The sequence below is a fragment of the Drosophila ananassae genome, chromosome 2L (assembly GCF_017639315.1).
Source record: "Drosophila ananassae strain 14024-0371.13 chromosome 2L, ASM1763931v2, whole genome shotgun sequence".
Classification (NCBI taxonomy): Eukaryota; Metazoa; Arthropoda; class Insecta; order Diptera; family Drosophilidae; genus Drosophila; species Drosophila ananassae.
In genome coordinates this window covers 10485744-10510904 of record NC_057927.1, presented here as the reverse complement: position 1 = coordinate 10510904, position 25161 = coordinate 10485744, and the positions used below count along the sequence as shown (strand labels likewise).

At 41.9% G+C, this 25161-nt stretch overlaps 2 protein-coding genes and 1 pseudogene across 3 annotated transcripts; 2 read left to right on the top strand and 1 right to left on the bottom strand.

Moving 5' to 3' along the window:
• The first annotated feature begins 59 nt into the window (after positions 1-59).
• Positions 60-16351, top strand: LOC6499678 (transcription factor IIIB 90 kDa subunit). The gene is made up of 7 exons (XM_001954129.4): positions 60-367; positions 423-791; positions 854-958; positions 14395-14544; positions 14614-14840; positions 14898-15825; positions 15886-16351. The coding sequence occupies exons 1-7, from the start codon at positions 295-297 to the stop codon at positions 16029-16031; spliced, it is 1998 nt and encodes a 665-aa protein (XP_001954165.1). The 5' UTR covers positions 60-294; the 3' UTR covers positions 16032-16351.
• On the bottom strand, positions 1180-11712 carry LOC6500921 (BTB/POZ domain-containing protein 6-B). Of its 2 annotated transcripts, XM_032456197.2 has the most exons (6): positions 11413-11712; positions 6972-7321; positions 3965-4486; positions 3755-3908; positions 3020-3694; positions 1180-2964 (listed from the first exon to the last, which is right to left on the bottom strand). In XM_032456197.2, the coding sequence occupies exons 2-6, from the start codon at positions 7279-7281 to the stop codon at positions 2412-2414; spliced, it is 2214 nt and encodes a 737-aa protein (XP_032312088.1). In that variant the 5' UTR covers positions 7282-7321; positions 11413-11712; the 3' UTR covers positions 1180-2411. The 2 variants fall into 2 exon arrangements, with proteins under 2 accessions (XP_032312088.1, XP_032312089.1); XM_032456198.2 differs by lacking the exons at positions 6972-7321; positions 11413-11712 and adding an exon at positions 4548-4599.
• Positions 16352-19033: 2682 nt separating the features above from the next.
• LOC116654567 lies at positions 19034-21554 on the top strand (annotated as a pseudogene).
• The last annotated feature ends 3607 nt before the right edge of the window (positions 21555-25161 follow it).

Below are 25161 nucleotides of genomic sequence, written 5' to 3'. Positions count from 1 at the left end.
ACCACTTTTAAAATTTAAATTAATAGTACTAAGTATTCGTAAAATATTTGCACATCTCCGATGAACATATACAGCGTCCAGTGTTAGTAAACGCTACTATTAACCAGCAGCTGATTTGCAAGCGTGCTGTTCAAGTGGAAACTGCAACATGCGAAATAGTTTAAATAATCTTCCAAAAATGCTATGAATTGACAGTCAACTAGTTGTATGAAGTTACAGTTAAGAGCCCAATATTCCAATAGAACAATTTTGCTTCTGGATAGGCGTAGCTAAGGCTTGACAACAACAACAATCATGTCCACAGCCTTAAAATGTCGCAATTGCGGATCCAACGAGATCGAGGAGGACAATGCTCGTGGAGATCGAGGTGAGTGAAGGATTTTAAACCCAGGACCTTCTCTTATTCATTCATTTTCTTACAGTGTGCATGAACTGCGGTTCGGTGCTGGAGGACTCTTTAATCGTCTCCGAAGTACAATTCGAAGAAGTTGGTCATGGAGCCGCTGCGATTGGACAGTTCGTGTCGGCGGAATCGTCTGGAGGAGCTACAAACTACGGCTACGGAAAGTTCCAGGTAGGCTCGGGCACAGAGTCTCGCGAGGTCACAATCAAGAAGGCAAAAAAGGACATTACCTTGCTGTGTCAGCAGTTGCAATTGTCGCAGCATTATGCCGACACGGCTTTGAATTTCTTCAAGATGGCACTCAGCAGGCATCTGACTCGTGGTCGCAAAAGCACCCATATCTACGCAGCTTGCGTCTACATGACTTGCCGCACAGAGGGAACTTCCCGTAAGTTATATTAAAATATCGCTCCCTCGAGACGTATTCATTGTAGTGAAAATGTATTTCAGATCTGCTCATTGACATCAGCGATGTTCAGCAGATTTGCTCGTATGAACTGGGACGCACGTATCTGAAGCTGTCACACGCACTGTGTATCAATATACCGTCCGTGGGTGAGTGATCCATGAACACAATATATATATTATATTATTTAGGGGGATGTAATATCACTGTGATTGAAAGATCTATGACTGCAGCAGTCTCAATAGCCGGTTATGCACTCCGTTGATTTATTTTATCCAAGTGAGAACCAATATCAAGTGAGATATAGTCTCATATTCTTTTATGAACACCCCTCCCCAATGAAATCCAAAAAAAGGAAACTCGTTAGCTGTAAATTCGCAAAATCTAATAATGTATTTTGATTAAAGTAGATAATAGTAATAGATTCGTATATCAATATAGGATAACATATTCATTTATCAATTTATATATGTAAGTAAAGAAACAGTAATTGTCTTCTTATCAAAAGCAAAAATCAGTACAATTTCCAAAGAAATTCATAAATCGAACATATAACTGATTGTTGCGCAGAGCAGCCTAGAGTTATTTATGTATAGGAGCGAAGTACGGGTCTTAATATCAGAAGAAAGGCATATTTGTTTATATGAGAGATATAATGGATCAACTACGAAATATATGTAATGCGTTCTACAAGATTTATGTGTCAATATGTGGTTCTCACACTATTTATGTCTTATTTCGTAAACTGGTTAACTTGGCTTTCAAATTCGTCGTATGCGATTTTCAACATGGCTCATTTCCCTGCCCCATGGCCCTTCAAGTATATAGGTTAGTGTTATATGCGACTAAATAACATTATCAGATCAAAGATGTATATATATCTATGTTAGGTATATGCTGGCAAAAAATATGTTCGCTATGTATCGTATTAGTTATTCATGCAACTTGGCTTTAGAATATTGTTTAACGCTAGCTTGACTGATTGCCCGATTTTCACTTGCTTATTGCATATGTTTTTTGTTTTCTCTAAATAGCGCCTTTTATCCCTTTCGCCCTCCCTCTCAAATCATGGAACGTATTAAGTTTTCTAGTCAATTAGGTAGGCATGGGTGTATATGATCCACTTGAGTTTGAAAATATCTCTATATGCATTATGCCAACAACTATGCGCAGTGCGACTTAGAACTTCGAAACGGTTGTCGGTTCAAAAGATTGTCTTTTCTCTTAATTGGTGTGACTTGCATCATATGACTTCAGTTAGTTCCTCCTTGACAACCGTACCATAGCTCTAAGACACACTGCCGAGGTGTATATATATGTGTTTCTAATATGTATATATATAAGACTATAGGACTATTACGAAAACTAGAGCACTCTACTATCTTGGTATATATTGTATATAGACTTTGTCTATAACCGCCTGGCCTAAAACTCCAATTTGCCTTGTGTAGCACTGAAAACCCATGAGTTGCGATTTTGTATCTGTGTCTGTGTTTTGTATTGCTGAGTTGGTCTCCTGGTCTGTTGTTGCTGCTGCTGCTGCTGCTGCTGCTGTCGATAGTAGCAGGCTCCCTGCCACTCGGCGCAGTAGAGCTGTGCGCATCAGGTGCTTCCCTCTCCGGCCAGATCCTCCCCAGACCCATGGTTCGGGTTATTACCATTTGAAGCTATGGCAGTGGAAGATGATGAAGATGCTGATGCCCCCCCACCAGTGATTGCCGATCCCGCGGACAAAGATCCTCCGATGGGAGTGGCACACACCGAATTGGTCGGTGAGTTCAGAGCCGTCACAGTAGTGGGACCGTAGAAAATCAGCTCTGGGATTTGGCCGCCTTGGACGCCAGTGCCGTTGGTGCTCTCTGACGAGCACTGGAACTGGAATGTTACATTGCCCATGAGCACCTCCGACATACCCTCCTGTCCAAAGAAGCTCAGCTCGTTTCCGTCCAGGATCACAGAGGCGGTGTAGTAGCACTCGGGTTCAATCTGAATAGGGTTCTCGAAGAACACGTGGAACGTGTTGCTCGACCCATCGGAAAAGAACTTGGTGTCGTTCTCGGCAAGAGTTCGTCCCAGCCGCTTGAGTTCGATCTTAACGTTGTAATTAGCTGCGCCGGTCGACGAGCCATACAGTCCAAAACCAACAATAAAGATTCTGTGGGAAATAGGTTTTAGTTTCCTTAAGTTTTTTCTTTAAAAAGAGGTCTTACCTTCGATCGACCGAAAACTGAATGGAATCACAGCGTCCGCGGTAGCGCCACTGGTTGGAGCGGTAAGCACACGACTGGAAGCGATGGCAAACCTGTGTCTTCAGGCCCGCCCGCGACCTGGTTGGGAAACCTAGCGAAGGTTTCACTTTGGCGGTAAAGTGCAGAAACATATCAATCGTTTCCTGAGACGAGAGAATGCCTGTTTGGGCCACGCCGTTGGCAAACTCTTCCAGCGTCATCGTAGGGATACGGATGAGGTGCAAGGCCTGTCCCAGCAAACGACGCTTGTTTTGCGCAGTGTCATCGATGCTCATCTTCTCACAGGCGTTTAGGGCCCAGTTGAGAGCCGCCTCGAACAGGTGGATCTCCTTGCAGTTGAGCGTCTCTCGGGAGAGGATCGACTCGAAGGTCTTGAGGTCAATGTCCACAAAATCCTCGGACTTAACCGCCATCTCGGCCTGCGCGTCTATCACTTCCCAGCAACGCTGCATCAGTTCTGGCTCCTCGAACAGACGCGATTGACTGAGAAGTAGGCAGGCGTTTTTTGCCGTCAACTTCACTTCCAGATAGTTAACACAGGCTCTGGCCAGATGGGGCACGATGTACTTTTTGGCAGCGTACAGCGTAGCCAGGATGTGTTCAGGTTCTAGTTTGATTTCATCACAATAGAGGTACCTACGAAGTAAAAAAATTACGTTTTAATAACTGAAGATTCTTAAACTCGGGCTATCGCACCTTAACAACGTTAGAAAGGCAGTGGGTTCCACATCAGGCACTTTAATTTCCTGCTTGTTTTCGGCCAATCCACCATAAAACATGGCATAGAAGACGGAGCTGCCTGTGGCGAGAATGTATTTGTGGGCGGGTATGGTCCGGATAGGATCAATATCTGTCGAAAGAGAAACCATTAGCGATTAATGTGGAAAGAGGGAATAAAATAATTACCAAACTCTCCGCCCACAATGAACTTGACGTCGGACATGAGCTCGTTGTTAAACATGGCTGCGTTTCGCTCGAGCACCGTGGCCTTGCTGGCCTGCCAGTTGGGATCGGCCGTGTCGATGGCATTGGAGGCCGCCACAGCGGCAAAGTGCCAGTTGGTGCCGGCGGAGCACACGTACGATCCACTGCCGCTGGTGGGAGTGGCTGAGATGGCTGCCAATGCAGCCGCTGCCGAACCGGAGGGCAAGGAGAAGGCCGTTGGACTGCCGCTGATGCCACCACCACTTCCACCGCCCCCACCGCTGCTTGTGCTGCTGTTTAGGGCTCCAGGTGAGGCTAACGGCGATGAAGGAGCACTGATCGGCTGCGTTATCTGAATATTGTGGTCGGCACCAGCGGAGGCACCTCCTCCAGGTGGCGATACAGCTCCACCGGCTCCGCTACCGCGCTGCTGTTGCTGGTGCTGCTGCTGGTGATTGTGGGGCGGCGAATGGAGCAGCCCGTTGCCATTGTTAAGGGTTTCCACTGTGGATAGTAAAGCGATTATTAGTTGGGCTATCTGGGTTATTGCTTCAGCTGATCCCACCCAGTTCGCTCAGAAGCAGGAGCACGCGCGGCCACATTTGTGCAACTTCCGCTGCGTGTGCATCGTAAATAACTAATGCCAGGGTCTCCCCTTTTTCCACAATTATATTTCCCCCAAACACAGTGGAGCCCGCCTAATGGGACACCAGCCCTACATAGCTGGCTGCTCTTGTGTGCTTTGTAATTTGTGACCTCGCCTCTAAGTGCTGTTTAAATAAAACAGTTTTAAGTTTTTAGTGCGTTTTACATTATTCTAAGCTGCTCTTGTTTATGAAAAACGAATTGCTTGTTTACGTGTAACGAATACCTGTTTGCCAGTGAGCAAATAAAAAAAACATTCGTTTTTTCAACCTACCTTGCCATTTTTGCAAGTAACCTAGACGCAAAAAATCTTAATAGGCGTGACTTATTTGCGAATAGACAAGCTTAGAACTTGGCTTTCTAATAAAGGCTTTTATTTCTTAAATTAGTAAAGATATTTATCTGAACATAGTACATTTTTAATTAATTTATTGTTAGGTTTATGTCGGAAAAGCGGAGGTTTTCTATCCGAATGAAGTCTGTACTTATTGACCTGGCACAGGAGGTCTCCCCTTCTTCCCCTTTTCTTCTGGGGTCAGACTTAGCAAGTGGGGACTGTGGATAAAAGTGGAGCGTCTCAAAATAGCAACGCAGTCTGAAGAGTCGGCTGTTGTGTTTTTTTTTTGTTATTCTCGTTGTTGGATACGCCAGACACCGACCCCCTCCGCCTCGCCTTTCCCCCTTGGCGACACTGCCGGAATGGTGTGTGAAAAATCAATAACTCACAGAGACACCACACGGCACCTGCCTACTCCCTCCCAGGCTCCATTCCTACCCTTACCATTGATCCAGCCGCCATTGGGCTGGGAGTGCGACATGCTCTCCTGGTTGCGCTTTCCGGCGGACTTCAGGGAGAGCCTGTTCAGCGGATTGTTGCCACCGTGATTGTTGGTCGATGCGGAATTATTGCCACTGCCGCTGGCCATTGCACTTTGCGCGTTCGAAAAAGCCCAACGAAATCTTAGCTCTGAGGTCAGGTCTCACTCGATCTTTATACTCTATACTTAAACATTTGCTTTCAATTAACCGATGACAGAAGCTTGATAATATATACTCAGATCGAGAAAAAAAAAGGTTTATTCTTTCCAGTGTGCACGCATTTTTGTGAGCTCATTACGGTCTTACTGTCAGTCAGCTGTGTTTGTTTACAAACGATAAAAAAATACATATCTTAATCCATTGTTGAGAACAAAGGATTGATGTTTCTGGAGACATATACGATGTATTTTTTCCTACTGTAAGTTTTGTGGAAAAGATCCAAAATTTGAAACACGCGAGAATATTAACACTTCACCACAGCCTTTAAAAAAGCAAAATTATAGGCAAACAGAATCGACAGCACTTTGCAGCGCCATCAGTTGGGAGATGTGAAGCTATGAATACCGATAGACATAATCGGCAGTGTTGAAAAACTCTTGGGGGCTGTGGAGCTGTTAAGCACTGACACAGCGCGCATGTTTTGAATTTGAATTAGCTAGCACACGCTGCGTCCAGTTTCGCAACCTATTTCGATTATATCATGGCCATTGGCAGATACTAATAAGTATTTCCGTCATGGCGCGCCATAAAATTGAGTACGTGTAGGGGCTGATCCAAGACTTTTTGAGCCCATCTTTAATCTTGTACTTGTGATTTCTTTCTTTTAATAAGTTACTACCTCCCGCCTTCATTGTCAGCCTTGGTATTGGGCCTGCCTGATATTTGCATGTCCAAATCGTATTTGGTCTATAATTTATTGCCTGGCTTGTGCATATTTATTATGATCGAAAAAAAACACTGAACTTGAAATCGATTTTGATGTGTTTGCTTGGTCAGCTCGCTGTCCAAGGTTTGTTTATCTCTTAGCACATTCGTGTACAGTAAAACCTGTTTCTGCAGTGGCTGTGACAGCAGCCGCCTTAACTACCGGCAGCAGATCGATCGAAGATGTGTGCCGAAAAAACATGTTGTTGACCTTTGCTTAAGTTAATATTTTAGTCATCCCACGGCTGGTTTAGGCAAAGTCGACTGGCAGAACAATATACATAAGTATATCAAATTTTAAATGGAAACTTGAATAATCAATTTCTCATTTGGAATACTATACTGTGCATTGGAACACATTTGAAATTTCAATTTTGAATATTTCTCTTAACTTTAAAGCCTAAGACCTCATATAGACGAATATGCTAATTGGAAGAAAGAGTCTCTTATCCAAGCACTGCTAATTAAAAAATACTTCTTTCTATTAAGAAAGTAGAATTGAAATAGAGTCGAGAGTTTCTACACTTTTCAAATGAATACAGAATCTTTAATACAACCTTCAGTTTAAGTCTTCAAAATCCTATCTTCGGATAGTACTTACTGTGTTCAGGCGGTGGCAACTCCTCGTTCTCTGGCACTCTGTCCGCGTATTCGGGCTCATAGCTGTGTGCGTAGGCGCTGCCCCAGTGGCCGGTGAAGTCGTCCTCCTCGAGGGTCAGCAGGTGGTCCAGCACCTGCACCCCCCGTTCGAGGGGGCCGTGGAACTTGTTAATCAGCTCGGAGAGCCGCAGGTTGAGGCCGTAGTTTCCCGAAGTTCCACCCCCGTTTCCGGCGTTGCTCGTGTCAATGGCCCAGTACAAGAGATGACGTCCCAGGTGGCTGCTTAGGTGATTTGCAAAGGCCTCGATCATCTTTTGAACAGCCACGGGGTCATCTTCACATTACTTATTCCTTTTGATTTAAAACAAAATACAGAAAAATTGTAAGAAATTAATTATTTCTTTGTTTTTATTTAGGAACAGCAAAGTGCTAACAAAATCGATTGGAATTGCCATATATGAACCGTAAAATAGCATGAAATTTTCTCGTAAGGTGCCCTGCTGCTAAATTTCCATACTATAATGGTAAAAAATCCATACATCATTTGAATATAAACCAAAGACCGCAAATCGTAATGACAGTGTTATTATTTCGACCACAATTGTAATATCGATATGTAATATAATCGCATTTTTATGGATATAAATGATACTGTTCCGAATCAATTTTCGCTCATACCAGTCGCCTCTCAAATGAAAAATAGCCAATGCGGACTGCACTTTCACTTCTCCATTTCCATTTTCAATTTCATCTCAAACCCGAAATCCAGCTCGCACGCATTTGTCGCATTTTATTAGGTGCAGGAAGTGAATTAAGTCGGGCGGGCTGGTCCCCCGTCCCATTTGGCCTAACCCTTTTTGGGTCACTTGTAGTGTGACTCGGACAGAATCCAACTCTCTTCGCCCCGTCATCTTCAACGCAGCCACCTGACTCTCTGCCAGCGGAAATTATGCAAGCGGCTATTTTTAATTGGCAGCATGGCGAAGTCCGTAACCAAAACAAAACGGCGACAGCCGCGAACATAATTTTGGTTGCTCTCTCACTTATTTTCGACTCGTCATGGCTGCCTTGCGGACAATCAACAAGTCTGTGGCTTGTGCGATATATGGCCAAAGGTGTATGTTTCTTCCTCCATACCTGACAAGGTGATGCACGACGCCCCCAGCCTGGCCACCACCCCGCCCAGCCTGAAACAAAGCAATTTGTTGTTAACGCCTAATGAAGTTCTTCATGCTTCGATTGTCTTTTGATTTGAACTAAGATCTTTGACTGGAATGGATGTTACTGACCTGGCTATATGGTCGTTTAAAAAGCAATAAAACTATTGCGCACTTTACCATTAAATAAATAATAATATTTTTGATGAATTTCTAAATAATTTTCCCCTAATTTATTCGCTCTATTTGTCTAAGATAAAATCACAATATAAGCTGTCTTTCTTGCAGTCCTTGCAGTCAGAAATCTTAATTTCAACCCCTTTAATTCGGCATCCCCTACTAGTTGCTATGCAAAACGCATTTACGATTTATGCTAAATTAATTTCATGACTTAACAATCGAGTCACGTTTATTATTCATTGGCAGTGGGCTTTTGTTATTTTCCATGCACATTTCATTTTCAGTTTGTCGCACTTTTGCATTTTGTTTCAGCGCTTGTGTGTTGATTTTTGTATTAAACGCTTTTTCCGATTTGCCTTTGCCCTCCAGCTCAAGTCGCATTTTAAATTAGCCGCTTGCATTAACTTGCGACGCCCTTTTCCCTAATTTTATTCGTTGTTTTTTAACTTTGACTATGCTTGGTATCTTGGTTTTATTTCATTTTTCATTGCCTCTTTAATTGCAAATGGTGCGACCCACTTTTTGGCCAAGTCTCGGGTCAGACTCTCAAACACACAGGGCGAAAAAAAAAAATCCAAAAAAAAAGGGTAAGCTGAGACCCCAAAGAAACGCCCGCGTAACACTTTCGATTTTTATTTCCTCATTACACGCTGGCCAAAAAAAAAGTTGAAAAAACTCCACTGACAACAACCACAAGATCACAGCAAAGCAGAAAAATATAAAACTGTTGCAGAAGAAGTTAAAAAGTGAAGAGTTGTCTTTTTGGATGCAGTGGGGTCTTTTGTTTTCTCATTATTTCTCATTTTTAATGAGCCCCTCTTGCTGCATTTTTCTTTGGCCAACATGTTTGGCAATCCCTACGCCTCTTTTACCAGATTAACCCAACGTGTCATAAAGCCAGAAACCCACCCAATCTCTTTCCTTTTTTCCAGATAAAATCTATGTAGGCGACCCTCAGCCCTCTCATTTCTGTAATAATTATCCGTTCGCTCACGTGGCCAATAAAAAATGTAAAAGAAACATCAACCTGTCGAACTCTTGGCCAACCAGTCGGTCAAGCATTTTGGGCCGCCGAACAAACGAGCTTGTTGATTTGTCGATTTTGCACTTTAATTGTGTGAGCTTGTCTGATTTTCTAGCTTTTGCCCTCTTAGCTAATTTTATATGATATTTTCATGTTTTTTGCATTACTCAGGTAGCCAAAATCTTCAATCTGATAGGGTATTTAGGAAACCAATAAATCCAATAAATTACAGACTTTTCTATTTGAAGATAATCTTTCCAATTGCAAGTTTATAAAAAATCCCACATGGGAAACATTTTAGCAATAGAGTTATCTCATGGAAAAATATGATAACTAATTAGTTATTATGAATAATTTATTTTAAATACGAAGAGCTGACAGGTTTGATTCAACTTGTAAATATAATTGAAGCTCGGAAAACTTTGGATCAATCGATTTAATGCATCATTAAAATATTTTTCTGTGTCATACTAATTCTTGCCAAGCTGCATTAAGTCTATTGAGTGTGTTTCGGTCTAAACTAAAGGTGTTGCCATATGAGTTTAGACCTCGGTTCGAGTGCCCTTAGGTGGTTTCGCAACGATTCAGACCGTCAACTGTCGGTCTTTCGGACTATCAGCCCGTGAGCCACTCGTCTTGGCGTCTTGGGCTTAGACGCTTTAATTTACAGATAATTTTATAGACATTAACATGCAGTTTTTCTCACTCACTTTTCATATATCTTGGCACTATTTGGTAAGTCATGTTGCATTTTGTCTAATGACTCGACGAATTAACGAACATTTTTTGTTTGAATTTAATTCTTTTTGGCCCAGAAAAATCCCCTTTTTGAATACCATCGATTCAGAATGATTTGCCGAATTTCAATTTTTCTCCTTGCCTATTGTGACACATTCTATGGCAAATATTTATTGCTTTATTTGGCTCTCGAGTAAAACCAGTTTTCGTTTCCTTTTTGCAAGTATTTTTGTCCAAAGGTTTTAAATAATCTCCCGAAACAAATTGTCATTGAATTTCGATTTTTTTTTGTTACTCAATATTTAAATATTCATGCGAAGCTGCCTGATTCTCGAGTCGAATTCTAAATGGGATTTGGTGTCCGAAATAGAGAAACTAATTCATTCTGTGCTGGGGTCTTAAAGGTGGGGTTTTTTAAACGTTTTTATTTTTTTAAGTTTATTTTGTTTCGAAACGCAAACATGAAATTGTGTGGGACTATGGAACGACGATCTTTGTTCATCGGTTGGCCGGCCGGGAAGCACTAGTATTTGGAAAACCTTAGAGCCTCGGCCCATTCACGCAGAGCCCGAGTATTGACAAACACCGGGAGGACTGTCATTAAAAACAGCACCTCTCCAAACACAAATCATAGTTATGAGCCGTAAATTACGGCAAAATGCTCGGCAATTAGCGGAAAGTGTAGCTAACAGATAATTATATGGCGAGACTATCTATTTTTCCACGATGATAAGAAAGTTGAGCCTTGATTGAGATCTCAGATTGTTTACTTTGAGGTGTCGATCGTTAGGAATACCATTAACTCCGAAACAATTAGTCAAGCGGCACTCGAAGCTGAATTCCTGAATTAATTGATTATGTTAGGCGTTACATAGCACAGACACTAATAGATTAATGAATAATTAAATATTTGGGCAAACAATTAGTGGCCAACGATGTCCATTTCCTCTGAAAATCTATTATTAAAACGAAACTGAACAAATCTGGGCAGTTGACGTAAATGCGAATTTGTCATATAAAATATTTGATTCGAGACTGAGGGGGAGAGTGGGTATGTGGCTAACGACGATCCATAATCATTAAAAATAATTATATCTCTTTGGAATTTTTTTTGATTTTTTTTGTCAGCATCTCTGATATATTTACACTTCACTCGAAGCAATTTTCTTTTGGTGGTTTTTTTTTCTCTCAACACTCAGCCGGCACAAGCTCTCAGTTGGAAGATGGGAGGGTAAAAAGTGCACATAAATTAAAACGTCAACAAAAGAACAAACAAACGACGGGCTACGCGCACTTTGTCAACGATTATTATTACTTTAACCAGCAATCAGACAAATACACACTTTTGTAATTTGGCGAGAAAGACGGCAGCCAGCGTTGAAACAAGCCGCAGTCAGGTGTTGAAAGATGTTTTACATGTGCGCTCGGAATTTGAGTTTGCAGCTTCTTCGCTTTTTGATTTGCGCATGCGCGTCGACCGGCCCGGCCACGTTGTGATAGAGTTGTTTTTGGTATCACTGGATGTCTGGATGTGTTTTTTTTTTCTTTATTTGTTAAGGTATCGTGACTGCTGCTGCGGCTGCTGCTGAGGTGCGCGCGAGTCAACGAACGAATTCGTAGTGAGATACAAATTTTTCGAGTGAGATACAAAACCGGCAAACGAACTTACAACCCAGTCTCAGGCCCAGTCAGTCGATCGGGTCGACAACGATCGGAGATCGGCAATCAACTTCGCCGCTGTTTGTGCTGCCTTGGGAGGAGTATGTTTATTGCATGCGATAAATGATTTGATTTATTTTTTATGGAGTGCTAAACAATATTTATGCTCACGCCTCTGTTGATTTGGCTCTTGGGCCTGAGACTTGGTTTTCTCGGATCGCATTTCCTCATTAATCACGCGTTCTTGGTCTATTACAGAACAATTTAAGGCAGCAAGCACAGTTAATTGCTAATGTACGGAAACTGAAACCCAAAATAGCCAGTTTTTTGTTTGTTTTTGTGCAAAGTGCAGAGTAATCAGCGACCAAAAGGCCGAAGGGTAGACCGCACCCAAAATGATAATTGCTGTCATGACAAACGCAAAAATAAAGTTTAAATAATAATAATTTCAGTAGCTGCAGTTGCAGAATGCGCCATAGTTAGTTGGGCCTGGAGTGGCTGCAAGAAGAGGGCGGGCGACATTAAGAAACCATTAGCAGCAGCCGCGCTGGCAACTGTCAAGCAGTAGCCATGCACTATAAGAAAAGCCTATACCAAATACACGATATTGTTACCAATTAAGTCTTAATTTGTTTTAAGGTTATCAGGTTTCATCAGCCATGCTCCCAATTCGCTTCCGCCAGAATAATGTTGAAGTTCGGAGAACGATTTGCGGAAATGGAAAATACCGATTGTAGAAATCTGAAATCACGTATACGTCTTGTTGTCTACGAGCGTTTCTTTTGTTGATTTGTTTGTTGTAAATGAAAACCACGTACTTCAGAGCTAGCATTTTTTTTATAACATTTCTAATGAGAATCACCTGAAACAAATCATAATCTTTTCGATTTTGTATTAATTTGTTTCAGTGCAGTCGCAGTAACTGTTATAGCGGCAGTTTCAGTAACAGCTGCTGCGAACGAGTGGGCTGCTGTGCTGAAGGGTCAATGCAGTCACAGTTTCCAATCGCAGTTCCCAGTTTGCAGTTCGCAGTCACCGCAGCAACGGCATCATTTTTCAAGTGGAGCTCTCAACGGCAGCCGCGGAGGAAACGCCAGAGGGTGGCTGGTGGCTGGAGGCTGGAGGGAGTTCTGGGTAGACAGAGTTTGAGGGCTGTTGCTGGGCCTCCACAAATGTGCGCATTCATTAGGGTTTAATAAATAATTTTTCCCCTTTTTGTTGCGGAGTTCCTTCTTTTTTTGTATGGAGTACAGTTAGCGAGACTTTGACAAGCATCCTCTAGTGGTCCCCCTCTCCTGGGTCAGCGGGGGTTGACGTTTAACAGCATCTGCCTTTGTGTGTCAAGTGGTGCTGCAAGCCGGCTCGGGGGATGGAACGAGGAGTACCAGTACCAATCAGGGCCTAGCTAATGTTCTACTCCACATTGGGCACATGGTGACAAATGAAGTTCATATTAAAGATTTCCCCAAATTACATTATTTTAGAGTTCAATCTTACGTAAAAATACGCTGTTTTCATATTTTTTATGATTTTAATAACGTTTTATCTTTATTGTTATTTGAGCTATTATATCTATATTTACTTTAATTATTTTGGCATTAAAGTGATCAATTATGCCACAATTATGTAAAATTTATTTGTTTTGACCCAAGCGTCCATCTCCCACTGTATCCCCTTTGTTTTCCTTAGCAAATTGCTATTATGTGCTTCAGTATAATCTTCTGTAACCGTGCTTCCCAGACCAATTTGTCGGCAAATTTAAACCGACAGAGAAGTGGAGTTAAAAAAACACTTGGCAAATATCTTTGGCAAGGTCGTGCCTCTGTGGGCTTTGATTTTCCAATGCGTTTCGCACTGCTATTTAGTTAGTATTTGACGTGCGTTAAATGCTATTTGTTTGTGGCTTTTGTTTTTTGTCGGAGTGGCCGAAAATACTGGGTTAAGTGTTAATTGCACATGACTGTGACGAAGTTGCTGGTTTTGTGGGTTTCCTTGGCTGGCGCTATCTTGCATCTCGTTCCAATACAACTAATTATTGGTTTAATAGGCCAATGAATGTCAGAAAACAGCTCTCGGGCCTACGTGTCGTATGCGTAATGCTCGTATAAACAGTGACAAAAAATATCGCATGCGAGAAAATATCGCTCGCAAAATCTTCGGCCGATCAGGTCTTCCGTTTGGCTCTCTCGCTCTTTTTTCTACCTGTCTTCTCGGAGCCTCTCTTTCACTCTGTAGCCCATGCTCATTGCCATGTAAAAGTTGAATGAATTGAATAATATCGGACCTGAAGTTCGGGTTCAAGACTGTTTATTTCGGCAGCTGTCCGTGGAGACGTGGGCCGGTTATTGAATGTTTTCGATTTCGTTGGCTAGACCGACCCGGCTTCAAGGTCGTCGAGCAAGTTCTTCGGCTGATGCTCTTGCATTTTGTCAGCGTCATTGAAATATTTGGAGTTAAAATTACTCTAGCTGAGGGTATATTTCTTTCTAGTTCCTCTCAAAAAGGCACTAAATGTGGAATAATGTTTAGAGAAAGAGGAATATTTTTATGAGAATTTATGAAACTCACTATATCCCAAATGAATTAGAGTATAAAAAGCTGGTCTTGTTGGGGTTTTACGGAGTAATTATAGTAATTATTCATTGCTTCCTTATTGACGTTTCCAGATCCATGTCTGTACATCATGCGCTTCGCCAATCGACTCCAGTTGGGAGCAAAGACACACGAGGTGTCCATGACGGCATTGAGGATTGTACAGCGCATGAAAAAGGATTGCATGCATTCCGGCCGACGACCCACTGGCCTTTGTGGAGCAGGTAACTGACACATCAAGTTTTAGTTTGAAATTAACAACTGGAGCTAAATGATTGCAATTTTCAATTTAGCACTGTTGATTGCTGCTCGCATGCACGACTTTAATCGCACCCTGTTGGATGTGATTGGTGTGGTCAAGATTCACGAGTCCACACTCCGCAAGCGCCTCTCGGAGTTTGCGGAAACCCCTTCTGGCGGACTGACCCTCGAGGAGTTCATGACCGTTGACCTGGAGCGCGAACAAGATCCACCCTCGTTTAAGGCAGCACGTAAGAAGGATCGAGAGAGGATCAAGGATGTAAGTGGACACACCGTTTAAAGACTTTGAAATTAAAACCTTAATGTTTATGTCTAGATAGGAGAGCAGGAGCTTACAGAGCTGCAAAAACAGATCGATGCACACTTAGAAAAGGATCTCGGCAAGTACGCAAACAGTGTTTTCCAAAAGCTAGCCCACGGGAAAAGTACGACCATAACTAGTTCACCGAGTACGCCGAAAAGTATTTCGGAGAATGAACTTGAAATGGAGGAGTCTCGTCAGTTTATCGAACAGTCCAATGCAGAGGTTATCAAGGATTTGATAGACAAAGATGAGGGCGTAAAGAAAGTGGAGCCCGGAGGCTTGGTGTCCGGAATCGAAGGACTACGCCCCGACATCGAGGCTATTTGCCGGGTTACCCAGAGTGACCTGGAGGATGTCGAGCGCACCAAAGCGCCACAGGAAACTGAGCTGTTTATCGAAGACCTAAATGACGACGAGCTGGATCAGTATGTGCTGACGGAGGAGGAGGCTGTGTCCAAGCTGGACATGTGGAAGAATCTAAACGCCGAGTATTTGCGCGAGCAACAGGAGCGTGAGGAGAGGCTGGCCAAGGAACGCGAGGAAGGCAAGCCGGAACGCAAGAAGCGGAAGCCGCGCAAGAAAGTTATCGGGCCCTCGTCCACTGCCGGCGAGGCCATTGAGAAAATGCTTCAGGAGAAGAAAATATCCAGTAAGATCAACTACGAGATCCTTAAGACTTTGACCGAAGGCATCGGCGGGCTAACGGGAGAATCTGCGGCAACGAGTACGGAGACCAAGCCAACTACCCTGCAAGAAATAAAGGAGCAGCCAGTGATCGTAGAGGAGGGACCTGTAGTTTCTAAAAATAGTCGCTCTCGGCCGGCTTATGATTTACCAGGTCCAAGCCGGAAAAGAGTCAAGGCTGAGGCCGGATTGCCAGTTAGCCAGGCGGCAAGTGAAGAGCCAGCTGAGACCAAGCAAGCTGTGGTTATTGAAACAGGTAAGTACCTATGTAGTTCACATTATCCTTGTACTTATGAAACTTTAAACTCATTTCAAGACGATATGGACGAGGACGTTGAGCAGGAGGAGGCTGATGCGGAACCCGAGGCCGAGCCAGAGGCCACACTCCAGGACATGCTGAACAAGGGCGACGAGGAGGACGACGAATTTGGCTACGGCTTTGACGAGGAAGAAGAATATTAGAACTAAGCCAGCATTTAACTTTTATTTTAACATTCTTAATATCTATGCAAAGATTTATAGTAGCTACCCGTACTCGTAATATAATTAAACTAAGCTTTAAGACCCGTGCACTTGTTGCCGCCACGGCACTTAAGCTCCTTGGGCGAGTTAGCCGTGGAAACCATTAAATCATTGCTCCTCCTTGCTCGGCGCTGCCCTGCAGCCATTTACATGTTTAAGCCGTGTCGACGCCGGGAGAACGAGTACTCTTAGTTTGCTTCTAATTGTTGGCGCTGCCGTGGCGCGCCTCCAAGTGCTGCAAATAAATATTTCACTCTTAATCATGTTTTGCACTCTGTTTTGCTTGCCTTTCTCAGGCGCTGCAGGCGGCCAGTTCGGTTCGGTTCACAGCAGGATATGCCCTGGCAGGAACTTGGCTCCACTCCACGGACGGGCCGGCGGCTTGTTGAGTGGCAAGTGCCCGGCAATGAGCTGTTGAGTCTGCCGAGCACTTGTCTCTGCGATTTTATAGTTATTATGTTGTAATTAGTGTTAATTTACTTGCCTCCGCTCCAGAAAGTCAGCTTCAGTAGCTTAGGCATAAAGTATCGCATATTTCTGGCTCTACTTCGTGAGGCGTTCTTCTATAAGAGATAAAAGTATTGCTTCAGAATCTTACTGGGTCTCGAATTCGAAAGCACTATTAAATGTGAATTCGCTCATAAAAAACTTCTTTTGGACCTCTTTTCAAACTGAATATTTAATAAAAGCGGCATACTTTTAAGATGAAAATTTAAAACATCTGTTATAAATTAATAAACGCTCTTCACGGCGGCATGACTAATTTACTATTTGTTATCCACCTTTTTTTAAATCGTCTGTAAGATCTAATTAAAAGTAAAATTATTGATTGATTCATAGAATATACCAGTACAAAATATGTTTCAATGACCAACTTAATAAACTTTCCCATTTCCTTCTCAGTCCATCTGAACTGTTTCAAACTTCCCTCCCCCCAGAACCTATTAATTTCACTTTCCAACAAATTTATGCCGGAAGTAAAGTTGCGAACTAGCCTGCTTCCCCCATTTCCGACTTTAAATTTGCAAAATGGTTGCCGTTGCTGAACAAACTGAAGTTAACTGCACTTAATGCCTGGTCGCTAATTTGCATAAGCCCACAGCCCGGACCCCAAGGATAATTATTAATAAAATGCACACGAACCGCTCGAGAGTCCTGATGGGGCGTGGCCCGGCCATTTCCCAGAGCAGGCTTAGCTGGCCAACTCGGAACGATAATGTGAATTGTATGCACATGTAAATCCCCAAGCAAATGTGACAGTAAAATGGCAATTAGTAGACATCTTGACTTGACCAGCCACTTGGAAGTTAGCAGCTCTGCAGGGTCTATGTGGCTAATTTATGCGAAGTCGAATGGCAACTATAAAGTGCCACGGAAAGAGGTACCCAGGCCAGTCTTTTGATGCGGATAATCGCCCGATTAAGTTCATTAATCCCTGATGATATACTCTTAATGGATTTTTGCGAATTCGCTGCTTGAAATCTTTATTGGTTATTCGCTCCGCATTCAAGTATTTAATATAGTTGGAAATTGAAATCCACGCAATCAAAAAAATGAAATATGAATATTGCTCCGCTCGTGCTCTCTTTTAATATAATACTTTATTGACTTATCCACAGGGTACAATCTATTCGTCAATCATCAAAGGGACACATTGTTTTTTTTTTTTTGTTTGGCAATAATTTGCTTCGCGGCTCAGTCGGTGGACTGTCACTGGCGCATTAATTAAAAAATCGTTCTTTACTGCTAAAATTCAATATAAAAAATATGTGGCATGTATTGAACACACGCGGACCATATATTTTAATGCAGTTTAATTAAAAATGTGCCAAGCTGAGGTCATTTCACAGTTGCGAGGATTTTGTTTGCAGTTGCATTTTTATTCGTTTATCTCAGTTTTTTCACGGCTTTTGTCCGCCTTTTCTCTCAATAAAATTTTTATCATTTACACATTATTTGCGGATTTGGCCGCTATATTATTAAATACAGCGCCCACAGGCTGCCATGGTCAGCGGTTCGCTGGGGCGCTGGAGACCATTTTGAAATGTATTTAATAAATGAAAAAAAAAAATAAAATGGCGCCAGCAAATATCGAAAATGTGGATGCTTTTAATTAAAATTGCTTGTGAGGGCGACCAGCTACGCCTGTTGATCCTTGCCTGCTTGGAATCTTTGAGTTAAAAGCGGAATATAACTATAAGCGTATAGCGGTAAATAACTGTTAATACGCTTAAAGAGTCAAAGATTAACTATACGCCATGATATTTGAAGGCTTTTCAATTTTCTTATTAAGAAAGAATATCTTGGCCTATCTATCAGATTCTTGAGCGGAATACGTTAAACGATTACTTGAGCGATTCTCCTCCATTTTGCATTACCATCTAAGAACAAAATATTTTTCAGATTTTTGATGAAATTTTCTGGGCCGATCCTCTTCAATGTGGGGAAGGTACATGGAGGGCCAATATGGCCCCCAGCGAAGACCATATCTTGGCCAAATTCTATCCGATTCTTAAGCGGAATAGCTTAATCGATTGGTTGACCGATTCTCCTTCATTTTGCATCAAAATCTAAGAACAAAATATTTTTCAGATTTTTGATGAAATTTTCTGGGCTCCCCTTCAAGATGTGGGGAAGGTACATGAAGGGCCCCTGCGAAGGCCATATCTTGGCCGAATTCTATCCGATTCTTGAGCGGAATACTTCAATCGATTTGTAGACCGATTCCTTCCTGTAGACCGTATATCCTTCATTTTGCATCAAAATCTAAGAACAAAATATTTTGCAGATTTTTTTTTTTTGAAATTTTTCCTTTTAACCCTTTCAATAATCCCTTTTAAGAAGTGCGAAAAATGCATCCGATGGCTATATCTCATGATTTAATCTGCCATTTAAATCAATTTCGTCTCCGCTCGTAGTTATTTTTCCTTTTACATATAAAATCTTTCATTTCCCTGTTAAAATTAAAGTGGGTTTGTTTTAGTTTCTAATTAAATAAATATGTGAATAAGGGTGTGTGGCGACTAATTTATGCACTAATTACGGAGTGTTTTGGCTGTTGAGTGTTGGTTCGGTTCAATGAATAATTAAAACGCGATTTCCCTGCGCGCCTATTAATTAGGCTGCTGAATGTTTTCCTTAGTAATTTGTTTGGGCCATTAAAGTGGGTTGAAAGCTTCGGCATCAATGACAAACTGCGACTATTAATAGGCTTTGGTTTTTGATTGTATTATAGTTTATCAAAATATTTTGCAGGGAGCAGAACACATTTGGATTAAACGTAAAAATGGTTTTGGTAATTGTGATTTTATTTTTGGAAGTGTGTATAATCAATGGAACTATTTTGCGGAACTATTACCTAGGACTTCCATCCTATTGTGCTGAAAAAGCTAATAAAATCCATGAAGTTATGCATTTGCATGCATTCCACAGCTTGGCTGCTTTTGAATCATAAATTCGCTAGACGGGGTGGTGCGAATGCCTGACTAATCGGCAAATCGTTGGCTAGTGTTTACCCACTAGCTTAGCCGCAAGATGCGCCAAGTTTCCGGCGGAGGTGTGGGGATTGCTGGAGGCACCTTTTGGTGGCTGCCGATAATGGCCAGGCATTGGCAGCAGCCGGTGAACGGTCCGAACTGCAGTCAAGTTGCAGGCATTGCATCGACGGAATCACGCCATAATGCGCACCACCCCTTAGGCAAACGAACTGACCAGGTTGTTGCAGTGGCAGTTAACAGACAATTTCCAATTGTGCAGCCTCTCGCACACTCGCCTACAAACCAAGCACATTTGGGCCTGAATGCAAATATGCAATAATAAAGTAAATAAACGCTGCCGGTCGCCATTAAGCTGCAAGATGCCAAAATGGCACGAAGCGGCAGTGAATTCACAAGAAGGGTCATTTTTGGATAGCAAGTGTGACTGGAGGCGTTTGCTTTTGTAAGTCAAACCAACTTAGTAACAGTTCAATCATATCCTTCGAAATATTTTAAACTCAAAAGTAGCCTTTGGCATCAGAAATTTTCTTCCGAGTGATTGGACATCTTAGGGTGAGCTCACTGTGAATATGCATTCTATGGCCGGCAGCGTATTGAACATAAAGTGCCTGGCAAACTAGGCAAGGTTGTGATTGCAAAACACAAGTGCAATTACCTGGCCTGCAGGCTCAGCACGCTCACACACTCAACCCCGCACGCTGATAACCACCACCACCAGCACACTCACAAACGCTCGAACGCACTAACACACTAACATGGTAACCCATGCACATGAATGTTGGCTCGGCGCCGCAAAGTAGGCAACGATAATGTCATAAATTCAATGAATAAACATAAACGGAAAAAGCAGATACACACACATAAAGAGCAGCTGTGTTGGCCGGGTTGGGTGAATTTTGCCGCGAAATAGGCAGAAATGACGGCAGTAACAATAGCAACAACATAACCGTGAACAACATCAACAACAGCAACAAAGCAACATCAACATCAACTGTGGCAAAATATGTATTAGCCCACGAAGTTTACTAACAAAATTAATTATGCGAATTAAGCGCAGTAAAAGCACTTTAAGCAAGCCCCCACCACCCGGTCCGCCCATCCCAGAGCTTGGACCACACCGCTCGCACCACAGCACCGTCCCCTTGAGCCCGAATAGCCCCTTCCAGATCATAGGGGGCCATAACATGTGGCGCATTCTGCGCCGTGTCATGATGCTAAACTTGGAGAAATATTATAAGCTTTCCTCAATGAATGATTTAAAATTGTATAATGTTTAGTGTATTGTTTAATGTTTAATGTATAAGGTTTAGTATTTTTAATGTAAACTGGACCTTTTCTTGTTTTCAACGAAAGTCTGTTCTTTTGTTTTAATATTAAATACATTTCATAGCTCGAAACAGACTATTCAAGTCATCTTTTTGTTTAAAATGTTACTAATATAAATTTGATTTTACAGACATTTTTCTACAGTGCATGGCTAAGGCTTTGGGGATGGGGATGCCAGGCGGAGAGAGCCCGAGGCCAGAGCATTGTTCAATTTATGCGTGTTTGTGTGCGTGTTCCACTCAGGAGTTATACTAGCTGCTCCACCGTTCCCCTGCCGCTTTTGCTCACTCTCCGCTTTTCGCCAGTTAGCAGTTTGTGGGCGCCAAAGTAGGCCAAGCACCCGGACCTGGACCAAGTGCAAGTCCCAACAGTCAACAGCCAAGAGCCAGAAGCAACCAACCAGCAGCAGCAACAACCAACAACAACAATAATAATAGCAACAAAACAAAAACAACAACAACAGGCAGCAGCCTGGAAGTTGTTTATTTAAGTGTGAAATTTAAGTGCAACACTGCGTAATGTGTAAGGACCAAGGACCCAGCATATTTAGCATTATGGCAGTCAGTAGGAGCAACATCAGCAGCGGCTGCCGCACAGATAAGCGACATCGTTCTTAATAACCCCCAAACCCGTGTGAAGGGGAAGAGGGAATGAGCTGCCGTAATCATAAATTGACCTGCTAATAGATAATAAAACAAAACACAAGCGAGTAAACATCGCTCCAAAATGGCGGAAAAAAGACTTCCCCTTTTTTTGCATCAAAAAAGAGTAGAGAATGCAGTCGCTGCAGATTTTTGGCGCCGTGGCTGACCAAACGAAATAAATAAAACAAATTGTCGCCGATTTTTGGGGCCAGGCAGACGCCAGGCCAAATTAGCTAAAAGTTCGGACAGGCACTTAGTTAATTGTCGCTGCGATTCAAATTAAATACATAAATATAAAAGCATTCATAAATTGCACTATACTGACAGTTTACACCACCCTTCATCGGCGTAGTGTTAAAATGTTTTAATTTATGAAACCACTCTTCAAATATAAACAATATTTTTTTGAATGTTTTGGCTTGTAAACACAAGCAATATAATAATGCTTTTAATTTACACGAATAATATTATTTCAAGTTAATTCATTTTCAACAAAACAAACTTGTTATACAAAAAGTACCCTCACATAATTAAATTTCAGATAGCCGTAGTTAGTGTCTTCATTTCTTAAGTTTTAATTTAATTATACAACATGGGTTTTTGGCTTAGTTATCTAACTAATTCTAAATAACCAATGATTTTAGTTTTGAGAAGTTTATGCGATGGAAACTCTTCTAAATTCTAAACTTTAAAAGCTTGGTAACGTACTTTATGGTCATTTCATCTTAAATTGGATACACTGAAGTGGATACAGATGTAGCTAAACAATTTATATGGATATTTTCGTGACCCATTGATTTTTTATTTGGGTGTGAACTTTTAGCATTTATTTGGAGCTTAAAGTTTTTAGATCGATTGGTTATCCGGAACAAGTACATTTTTGTAACCTAAATAAAAACAAAATAATCCAACCTATATGTCAATAAAAAAAGTGTTTTATGAGACTGCACTAAAAGCAGGATAGTAGGTAAAATAAAGTTGATACGATTTGTTAAAACCTGACCTCCGATTCAATTGATTCTATAATAAAACTAAAAAGAGTTTCCGCTTTGGTCAATGAATATGTTTTTGAAATTAAATTGAATTGCAAATGCAATTATAGTTTAGCTCTTAGTTTGATTTAGCTATGAAAATATCAAGATAAAAAGCCTAAAACGGCAAAAGAATGTGTTCATTAATATAAAATTTAATTTGGCAAACATAAAACGCAAGCATACCCCAAAATATGCTCCAAAGGTAAGAGATTAAAAATGGCAAAAATTTGTAGTGTCAATAAACACTATAAATCAACTGTCAATCCCGAAATGCCGAAGGAAAGAAAACACAACTAAGCTTGAATAAAGTTTTCCGCAAACTTTACGTTACCATCCGCACCAAGAAGAGAACAACTTTAGTCTGAAGTTGAGCCAACTACCAGGTCATGACAGTCAGATCCTGGCCATTACGGGGGCTGTGATGACCCCTTTCGCCTTGGCCCCACAGTGGTCTATCCATCAGCCAGCTCCAAAAACCCAAAACGAAGGCATCAGAATGGACGCTAATTAGCGAACAAAGTTAAATAAAAATCAGCAAAAATTCCGCTTTCAATGCAGCATGGCATATGGTAAGATAATTAATTAATACTCACTCGCTTGATTGGTGAAAAACGATAGTCGGGGCCGAGGCAATTAGCCAAGTTCTGGGCCCAGGCCAAAGGCAAACAATGATGAACCCTTGCCGCATCCTTATTTTCCGGCCTTCTCTGTCCCTGTCCCTGTCCCCTCCTTCTCTATCCCTTTCCTTCTAGGATGCTTAACTCAGCTGCCCGCACTGCCAAGTGATTCTTTTTTTATAAACTTTTTATTTCACTGAGGAAAAGTTGTTCTCAAATAGAGAATTATTATAATAATTTAATTTTTTATATCTTAATAAAATACAAAATTTTTTAAATAGCAATAAAATTTTTACAATTTTGTAGATTGATAAAAAATAAATATTCTCTCTCTGTACAAACGCTTTTGCTGTTGCTTTTCATTTGTTTTGCTGCCTTTGCACTATGCTCTCAGGATTTTGTTGGCACTGTTGTTGTACCGCTGGCTTGCTACTGAGCTTGTTTCTTGAAAAATAATGACTGCACATTAAGTGTGCGTCTACACACGCACACACACCCACATTCACTCACACATGCCGGGGACAAGGCAAGTAAAATGTCAACAAATGACAACAGAAATATGATGCAAATGGCTCATGTAAGTGGTTCTTGCCGCCAACATTTATAAAACAGGACAACTTACAATGCAACAACAACAATAATGTGCAAAATGAGAAAGCGACAGTGGGAGTTGAAGTACTGGGTATGGGAATGGGAATGGGCAAAGGACGTGGGCGTGGCTGTCATGGCTGGCGTCTGTCGGCTGTAAACACGAGAAGTCTGAGCTTTTCTATTTAACTTGGCAATTTTTCATTTCCCACTTCATTCCACTTTTCACTTATAATTCCCGGTGCCTCAAAGGGCGAGCGGCATGCGACATTTGCTTAATGCTGAAATTAGCCTTCGCTGGAGCGTTGCGCATACGCCACGTTGGCCGGAGTTGGTGTGGGAATCATCGCCATTGAAATGCCTCTTACAACCCTCAACTGCAATTAAAAGCGCATTTAATAGAAATTGTTTGAGTGCAATCGCATGCCAAGGACAGCCCAAGAACAAAGCCCTTGAATGCAGCTCATACCTTTCAGATTCTTGGGCCATACTCAGTGAATCGCATGGATATCAAAGGTCAGTTCAAGAATAAATCGTTGAAATTCCACCAAATACAAAAGATCTTTAACTTTGCACGATGTGAAAGAGTATTAATTAGGTCTTAAAGCCTAGACAGACTACGATTGCTTCTTTGGGCTTCGTGGCTAATCAGCGTTATGTGCGTTAAGTCAACAGCCGCATCAACATTATCATCATTATTTGTACAAAATGAAACCAGGCAAAGCCAAAGCCGCACACTCACACAATTTGGCAATTTGGGGCAAGGAGCGGTCAACAAAAAGCTCAGGCCGCCATCCTGGCCATCCTGACTATCCTGACAGTCAGTCACTCAGTCCGGCAGTCAGTCAGTTGGCCGGCTGGTCCTGGCCACTCCGACCACATTGGTATTCCATGCTCGATGCGCGCTGCTGTTGCCATTGGTCATTGAGGCTCACTCACCCTCGGCTCTCCAGTCTCCATCCGTCTCCATTCCTGGCCACTAACGATAGATGTCCTTAAGCCAACACACTCGCGCACACCCATGCCCACACATATTGCTATAAAAAAATATTTATCTATATGGCGATATATAGCCAGGCTGCCTCCTGCTATCTGGGCAACTTTGTCCAAAAAATGTTGCAGGAGCCAGGGCCAGAGCCGAGCGCTGCTTTGTTAACTTTTTCAGTTTAATGAAATCAATTCACAAGTCACGTTGTTGCTGGACAATAAATACATCAGAGTCCATTTAATAAAATCATGATGTGCACTTTGGGATGATACCCACACTCTCACACATACACACTAGGAGATACATCATCTACGGATGGCGATATCGATTCGTATATTGCAAATAACTTTTGGTCCTCATTGGAATGCCGCATATG